The sequence below is a fragment of the Cynara cardunculus genome (assembly GCF_001531365.2).
Source record: "Cynara cardunculus var. scolymus isolate 2C chromosome LG 11, CcrdV1, whole genome shotgun sequence".
Lineage (NCBI taxonomy): Eukaryota > Viridiplantae > Streptophyta > Magnoliopsida > Asterales > Asteraceae > Cynara > Cynara cardunculus.
The window spans coordinates 4321437-4330802 of NC_037538.1; the positions used below are offsets into that span (position 1 = coordinate 4321437).

The 9366-nt window shown below is 31.7% G+C and overlaps 2 protein-coding genes across 2 annotated transcripts; both read left to right on the forward strand.

Annotated features, from left to right (window-relative positions):
• The first annotated feature begins 809 nt into the window (after positions 1–809).
• Positions 810–2635, forward strand: LOC112521318. Its single transcript, XM_025130098.1, has 2 exons — positions 810–1555; positions 2352–2635. Exons 1-2 carry the CDS (start codon positions 893–895, stop codon positions 2457–2459), a joined length of 771 nt encoding a protein of 256 aa, XP_024985866.1. The 5' UTR covers positions 810–892; the 3' UTR covers positions 2460–2635.
• A 2737-nt stretch (positions 2636–5372) lies between these two features.
• On the forward strand, positions 5373–9000 carry LOC112521517. The gene is made up of 5 exons (XM_025130427.1): positions 5373–5534; positions 5651–6050; positions 6464–6767; positions 8216–8293; positions 8871–9000. Exons 2-5 carry the CDS (start codon positions 5800–5802, stop codon positions 8919–8921), a joined length of 684 nt encoding a protein of 227 aa, XP_024986195.1. The 5' UTR covers positions 5373–5534; positions 5651–5799; the 3' UTR covers positions 8922–9000.
• Positions 9001–9366: the final 366 nt, after the last annotated feature.

Here is a 9366-nt window from a genome sequence, read left to right on the forward strand (position 1 = left end):
GTGATAAGGGTGTGCTCGGTTTCTCATAAAATGAAGGTGTTCTCGTTTAACCCTCCACACACACACACACACACACACATATATATATATATATACATATATATATGTATGTATATATATATGTATATATATATGTATATATATATATATATGTATATATATATGGGGTTGAAGGAGCATGTGAGGATGAAAGTTAAGGTGAGAAACGTAAGAAGAGATATGGACCATTGATCATATTTACTCTCAAACCCACTCATGAATCACGCTTGATACAAGGATTGGTCAGATGCATCTTAGTGCATCTAATCTTGATGCATCTTATCATAATGTACATCAAAAAATGAAGATTTTTTCTTATGTTTCTCACTTTAATTCTTTTTCTCACAAAAACCCAACATTATATATATATATATATATATATGTGTGTGTGTGTGTGTATGTGTAACATTAATGCAAATATGCAATTTTTTCGTAAGAAGTTATAATATAGTCGTGGGCTAGATTATAGACTATAGACGTAAATTTTGTATTCATCCAAAGTTATATTCTTAGTATTCAGATTTACGTGTCATAAAAATTAAAGAAAATTGATGGTGACAAATAATCGTATTACAAAAATCCCAATAAAATATCAAAGCAACCATTTGGAAATCAATTTGTTTCACATCATGTAGGTCCCATGGACCACTCTAAATTTGTCAAGTTTTTAAGAGGATAATGATGTTCAAATGCCATGTATCATCCACCACATCATCGTCATACATGAATACATACATACATACATATATCTAGGCCCAATATAACCACCTTCAATAATTCAACCAAGATTTCAACTTTTTGTTTAAAACCCTCCTGAATCCAAGAAAAACTCTTACCTTTTGATGCAAAAAAGATGGATCTTGAAGATGAAGGATGGGTTAACATTCATCATGATGGGTTTCTTGAAGTCCATGATGATGGGGATGAGAAAATCTTCTCAAGCAAATATGTCACGAGTCCCGTGAAGCTTTTCGAGCCAAAATACTTTGGTACCCCACAAAAGTCCCGAAATCTCGTCCAAGAGGAACCAAGATTTCAGAAGCAATTGGTTCATTTGCCGACCGAATTGGATCATGAGGTCAAAGAAATGATCAAACTCCCGATCTTGATCAACAACGAGCCTAAAGAAGCAAGACATGAACCAGAGTTGGATCAAGATCCGATCTTTCAAGTTTTCTTCAAGAAAGAAAACCAATTTGTCGAAACGAAAACGGGTTCTCTGAGAATGAATTCTCGAGAACCTGATGTGTCTTGTATTGAAAGAGGTTTGTTTCAATACGAGAAAAGGAGTATTGATGATGATGATTGTTCATCACCATCAAAGATGATCAAGAAAGAAGTGGTTGGTTGGGGATCAAAAAGTAACCAAAGGTTGAACCTTTGGAGGTGGGGTTTGAGTGGGTTTGGTGCTTTTTGTTGTGTTGGCATGGCTGCTGCTACCATTGGCATCATCATATTTGGAAATGGCAGAAGGCAAACTCAAAAGCTTAGGATTCAGTTCTACTCAGACAACAAGGTTTCACCACTTTCTTGGTCATAAATTTTCAATCATAATGCACATATTACATTTGATTTCAGTGTATAATCATATGTGATTATAGAACTACCCGGTTAACAACAAGAGTGCACGAGTGACTTGGCCCGTGACCTAGGCCATGGCAAAGATCGTCCCTAATCACATGTGATTTCAATGTAAAATCACATGTGAATAGGTGTTCTAATGCTTTCTTATTTGAACCATGTTTCTCGTTTGAACCTCCCCTATATATATATAGAGAGAGAGAGAGAGATGTGGGTTATTATACAACCTATTACATTTGTACAACCAATACAATTCAATATCAACCGTCAATTTATATATAGAGTTTATTTCAAATGCAACTCATCGCATTTGTACAACCAATTCAATCTAATAAATTGAAATATTTATGGAAATAATAAGAGTTCATTTATTATGATTTAAATATTTATGGGAGATGAATAAAATTCATTAATTATAATCAATACTTTATATTAGGAAACAATCAAAACTTATATGAAATTACATATTCATCAAATTAAATGGACGGGTGAGATTGATTTGTATTGGTTGTACAAATGTAAGGGGTTGTATAATAACCCACTTCTATATATATATATATATATATATACCATAACAATATCAGTTAAATTAATTTTATTGATCATAATCCTGATCTTTCTTTTCTTTATTTTTATAGTTACTGAATACATGTTTTAAAACATCATTTAAATATACAGTTTATGACATAAATGTATTCAATTTCAAACATTAAATATGGATGTATGGTCAGGGGATGAAGCAAGTGGTGCAGCAAGCAAATGAATCCATGTCTACAGTGAGAGGAGTTCCATTGGTGAAGGCACAAATCACATATGGTGGATACTATGAAAGTCTCTAGACCAAATATTTTCATCTAAAATGTCTGAAATTTTTAAAACCACATAAAATCGTATTATATCGATACAGATGTTATAGTATTAAACTGATAAAGCTTGTATATATTATTTGTGGAGTAAGTTTATAATATAAAGTGAAATAGCTAAATATGAAGAGGTGAAAAATCTATTATCAACCAAAAAGTCGTTTGAACAGTTGTTTTATAAGTTCAAATCACACAAACGATAGTTAGCGGTTGTTTGTTTACCTCTTAATAGTTCCATTAAGAGGTAGCATCTGAATCAATAAGAGGTGAATCTTGTTTGACAAAAAAAAATCTGCCTCTTAATGGTTCTAAAATTCTCTGAATGATTTTGCATCATGGGCCTCCATTAACCATTTGACGTCATAATTTCATTGTAAACAATTATATTGCATTTTGCACTATATAATGAGAGTCTCTTAATCATTCTGACTACTTAATCATTTTGTACCAAACCATTTAACAACTCCTTAAATTTTACTGAAGAAATGTTTGTTAACAAATTGTCCCATTCAAAAAGGGAATTTTAGCACCGTCAAGAAAAGTGTTTCTTTTAAGGTAAAACACTTTGAAAGAAATAAAAATAAGATAAAAAATATTACTGATATTATATGAATTCCAATGTTTTTAGGGGTTGGGTTCACGTCAGACCAGTCTGTTTTCGTGAGACCGCTTTTTTACACTTGAAACTTCACAGCAAAACGTTGTTAAGGTAAAAAAGCCGAACTTTCACAGCAAAAACATTATGAAGGTTACCTTCACCGCGTTTTGCTGTGAAGTTTCATGTGTTAAAAAATGGTTTCACGAGTTTTACGAAAATAGATTGATCTCATGTGATCCAAATCATGTTTTACATCGAGCATATAATTTCTGCTATCATCTTTTCCAAATAAATATGACAGATTTTAGCATAAATTGTACAAAAATATCATTTATTTAAATTCCTGTTTTGCAAAAAGATGTAGAGGTTTATACTTTAAAAAATTCTATTTAAATTCGTGAACAAACCTTAAACTATAAATGCTTGAATGTGAATTAAAACAAAAAAGAGTAATTATAAATTTGATTTCCATGGTTTGTGGAAAATAACATTTTTTTCATCTCTGTAATTTTAAAATTATAAGATGGTCATCGTGGTTTACGAAACGTTCAAATTTCTACCTTAATGTATTGTTTCACGTGATTTTTTCTCATCTAATGCAATCATTTAATGTATTTATGAACATATATTTGTTTTCGCAATGTGTTTACTTCATATGCATTTGGTTCATAATGTGAAACTTTTTTACGTATAACTTTTGTTTCACAACCATGTACAAAAGGTTGACATTATAAAACAAATACATGTGAAACAAACACGTTGCGGAACAAATATATATTAGTAATATTTTTAATCCAAATATTAGATTAAGAAAATCATATGAAATAACATAATACACTAATTTTCAAGGTTATATGAAATCATACATAAACATACATACACACACACATATAGGGTATATTTGAAATGCAACCATGTATATTTGTACAATCACTGCAACCCAATTAATTAAGATATTTATGGAAATGATAAGAGATCATTTATTATAATTTGAATACTTATGTAAGATAACTAGAGTTCATTAATTATGATCAATACTTTATATTAGAAAAAATCAAAACTTGTATGAAATCACATATTCATCAAATTAAATGGACGGTTGAGATTGAGTTGTATTGGTTGTACAAATGTAAAGGGTTGCATAATAACTCACCTCTCTCTCTCTCTCTCTCTCTATATATATATATATATAAATATAAAGAGAGAGAGAGTTTGTTTCAAATGCAACCAATCACATTTGTACAACCAATGCAATCCAATAAATTGAAATATTTATGGAAATGATAAGAGTTCATTTATTATGATTTAAATATTTATGGAAGATGAATAAGATTCATTAATTATGATCAATACTTTATATTAGGAAACAATCAAAACTTTTATGAAATCACAAATTTATCAAATTAAATGGACGGTTAAGATTGGTTGTACAAATGTAAAAATGTTGCATAATAACTCACATCCCGGAGAGAGAGAGAGAGAGAGAGAGAGAGAGAGAGAGAGAGAGAGAGAGGATAGAAAGGTCATTTACAAACCCAACCAATAATACAAACTTAGATAAATCAATTAATTGAGATATTTATAAAAATAATAAAGGTCATGATTTGGAAACTTATGAAAAATTATCAGAGTTTCATCTATTATGATCAAAGTTTTATTTTAAAAATGACCACGAATATATATTGAACGAGATATTTATTAGAATAGATAAACGACTGAAACTGATATATAAAGTTTATATTAATATAATAGCTTGTAAACAAACCCGGCTAAGGAGTCGTTTACCAAACGCTTACCTGGGTAAGTGTTTACCAAGTCACTTTACTTTATCGGATGAATATGGGAATGACTAAAAATCTTACCCAGTAAGAGTGAATGCAAGAATCGAGAGTCTTACCCAGTAAGTGAGGACGAAGACTCCTACCATGGTTAGCGCTTACAGGGATAAATTGTTGCATACGATGTATTTTAGTGAATAAAGTCTTATCCGGTAAGTAAGCGATAATATTAAATTTTACCCGTAAATGCTTATCGGGTAAGTGTTGAGGTAAACGATCCCTAAATCTATATAATTTTGATGTACTCATTTTGGGCTTGAAGCCTAAAAATATGGCAAGTGGGCTTCTAAATGGATAAAGCCCAAATAGAAAAGAGGAAGATGGATCCTTTTTTCAAACCAAAAGCTTGTCGATGATCCTGAGCCGTTGATTCAAAATCCAAGGGCCACCACACATCGGAACTTATCCCACAAGAGACTGCAAGATATATAAATTGCAAAAGAAGCAGAAGAAGGAGATGAAACCCATTTCTTACCCAGAAATCAATTTGCCAGAGGCGACGATTATCCCATAAAATCCATATAATTCCACCTCTAGAATCACCCAATTCATCAAACACTACAAATTCTTCCGTTTCTCTGTTGAATTGCTGCTTGTGGTTTCACAATCGTTTCTGTAAGTTTTTCTTATCCCAACCACGAATCAAATCCGCTTTGTAACAATCAGATCTGTTCTACTTTTTATGTTCTTCGATTTTGTCTATTTGGACTGAATTTTTGTTAATTTTGCAGGTTTATGTTCGTCTAGAGCAACAATTTCTCCACATTTTCTAATAACAATCCATCAGATCTTCGTTTTTGTCGATGAATCTGTAACCTAGAGCTCGTCGTTCTGAGGATTTTGGTTTTCTTCTCATTGTTGGTTGATTTTTTGTAAATTGATGGAGAAAATAGAGAAGAGAGGAGGGTGTAAACAACAAGAGAGTACAACAGATTTGTTTTTGAGGTGGGGAAATAAAAAGAGACTTAGATGTGTGAGAGTGAGAGATCCAGATGATACAGCTGACCCATCCTTTGCCGTTTCCGGCCGCCGTAGAATTCGCCGGAAAATTAACTCTCATTTTGTTGCTTTTAGTTCCGATAATGAACATAGAGAACCTTCTCTCCCACCACAATCGACCCGTCTCACAAGGTAAAAAGAACATCCCTAGTTATCTCCTACAACAAATCTGAACCGCCGGAACTTGTTCATAAAATTCAATATGGATTTGATGTGTATAAAGTCTAGAAACTGGAAATTTTGAGAAAATTCACGGAGATCAGATGCGGATTTGTTGTATAATCACGTTAGAAACACGAAATCATCCCAAATCTGCTGAAATTTTCATATGGATTTGATTTGATGTTTCGGATGAAACTTAAAAAAAATAAAATTCCCCAAAATCAGATGTGGAAATTTGCTAGAAATTAGATGTGGGTTTGCTTCGAGATTACAACAAAACATGAAATTTTCTTTGCTTTTCTGGAGACCTGAATTTTTTATATGATTTTATGGGTTTTTGCTTGTTAAATTGACGAAGTTGTTATGAACGTTTCGGATTACAGAAACTCCGAGGCAGCGACGACTCTCAGGTCGGAAAGCAACCGGAAATCCTCACCAGATAAAGAGGACAAATTGTATCCGACAAGAGGGTATACGGCGGCGGGGGTGGTTGAGAAGCCGAAGATATCATCCGTAGACGGCGGCGGAGGGGTGGAGGAAAGTAGTAGTAAAAGCAAACATGTATGGCCAAAACTGTACATAGCATTAACAAGCAAGGAGAAAGAAGAAGATTTTATGGCAATGAAAGGTTGCAAGCTTCCTCATAGGCCTAAGAAAAGGGCCAAAATGATCCAAAGAACTTTACTTGTAAGTAACCATTTCCTCATCTATAAATCCTCATTCATAGAACACACACTAATCTCACTTTCTGTGTGTGTTCTCTATAAACATAACAAGACATCTCCCAACTGTGAAATTCTCAAGGTACTGCTTTTAATGCAAGATGTACAAGTGATAATTGCATGGTTGTGAGAGAAAAAATTAGCCAATTTTCAAGAAAGATTTTTAGCCAAATTTCAATTTGTACCCATATTTTATTTTTATTTTTACTTTTATAAAACTTTTGGTATTTCCATGGTGCTAGAGTATAGTATAAACAAAAGTTACCAAGAAAATCTTCAAAATAAAATTTATATTTATCTTTTCATTTTTGATGATTGCAATATGAGTTATAATATTCAAATATTCAACTGAGTTTATAAAATAAATTTTCTATTAACGATATCCAACCAGCTATGTCTGTCGACTAATTGCAGACGACCCTTGCTTTGCGGGTAGTTCGAAGTCACCGCATAATGGGATTTTATTCCTACTTGAATTTGAACCTGTAACCTCCAGACACTTTTGACATTTTAAAGTCCATGTTCAAACCAATTAGTTTGTTTTAAAATATTATCCAAATTTGGAGAAATTGCACTCCCCTCTCTCGTTTTCTTCATAAAGTTTTGGAAATTTTGTTAAACAAAAATACCCAAAATCTTATTTTGGCTGCTTTGTGGAAGAAGATTCTACCATGTTTTTAGGGTTTATTTTCTTAAAAGGCAAATTGCATGAAAAAGTAACGTATTTAACTTGATTCTTATTTTGGGTAACGTATTTTTTTAAAACTTTTATTTTGGTATCTAAGATGTAAAGCTTTAAACATTTAAGTATCCGGGTAACTGGTTGGTGTATTAAGCGGTGGTTGGTGTATTAAGCGGTTATCATACTGATGTGGCGAGTGATGTGGTATCCAACTTGGTATTATTTGTTGACCTTGTCAGTGACGTGGATTTTTTAATCTAAAATTAGTCTTTTTTTTTAAGTCTAAAATTAGTTTTTACTGGTTTACCTGGGTACTTAAATGTTTAAAACTTTATATTTTAGACACCAAAATGGAAGTTTTAAAAGTACGTTATCCAAAATAAGAATCAAGTTAAAATACGTTACTTTTTCATGCAATTTGCCCATTCTTAAAAGAGTTTACAACTTTTTATGCAAGATTTACAAGCTATATATCATAATATGTGTGAAAAGGGGTAATAATTGTGGGTATCATCTTAAAAATTATTATTTGACCATATTTCATGTTTTTTTACTAATTTGTCCCTATAAATATATATATATATATATATATTATGTTTGAAAATTTGGTTATTTGTGGAAAAAGATTCTTTGCTTGTAAACGGGTTTTTATATTTCTTTATATTTGTGAGTTTTGTTGGAGCATATGGTGTGTAGTTTGACTAAATTGTCGTAATTGGTGGATGGATCAGTTGGTGAGTCCAGGGGCATGGTTGACCGATATGTGCCAAGAGAGATACGAAGTTAGAGAAAAGAAGAGCACCAAGAAGGTACCTCCATCATCATTCTTCAATGACTTTTGCTTCTTTTCAATATCAATTGGCCTAAGGGCCTGCTTCTTAGCAACGTAACGAGCTTTGTGAGACTCACAACTTATAATGATTGTTTAAGATATAGGGAATGACATATTCCATAAGCTTATAGGGGGGTATAAATACAAAAAGCCAAGTTTTTTCTGAAACCTGTGTAAGGTTTTTGTTTGGGAGGGTTTTTCGATGATGGAATAGCGTGTCTTTTTAATTGGCGGAACATGTTTGGAAAAACTTGGCTTTCTGTATAAAGCTCCCTCGTAAAAGCTTACTAGGTCACTGTTTACATCATTAAGCCAATACCAAACAATCATGTATAATTGACCAAATAAGTTGAGTTACATTAAGCTCGTTAAGTGGCACTCTGACAAGCTCTTTACTTACCTTGATGAGCATGACAAAGACAAAGAATCGATAATATGATAGAATACCGATTCGAAGGGGAAATTATTTTTCTGGGGTGGAAATGATTGAAATTGGTATAAAAATTGTAGGGTGATGTAAATTTAATTAATATTGTGTTGTAAATTTAATGCAGAGACCAACAGGATTGAAGGCCATGGGAAGCATGGACAGTGAATCAGAATGATATAATGCTTTTTGGACAATTTTTTGTACATTTTCAACCTCAATATCCACCTTTTTTTTCTGTCTTAAATATTGTCAAATCTTGGATGTATTTTTTTTTTCCTTCTTTCAAAATCAATGCAATATTTAATTTTCAACAAATCTGTTTATTTTATTTCTCTAAAATAAAAATACAACAAAAAATTATGGAGGTTATGTTTGATAAATTAGCTGATAAGTTAGTTGGTAGCAGTTAATAAGCTAATTGATAAACATATCATATTTAACAAAATTAACTAATAAATTAGCTGATGAACAAATCATGTTTAATAAAACTAACTGATAAACTTATAAGATGATTATGAAGAGTGTCTTAAAAAGTTAATTAATTATAATATTTTAAAATAAAATTAAAACAAATCTTTAATAAGATCATATATTAACTAATTCGAATAATATGCTAAAAA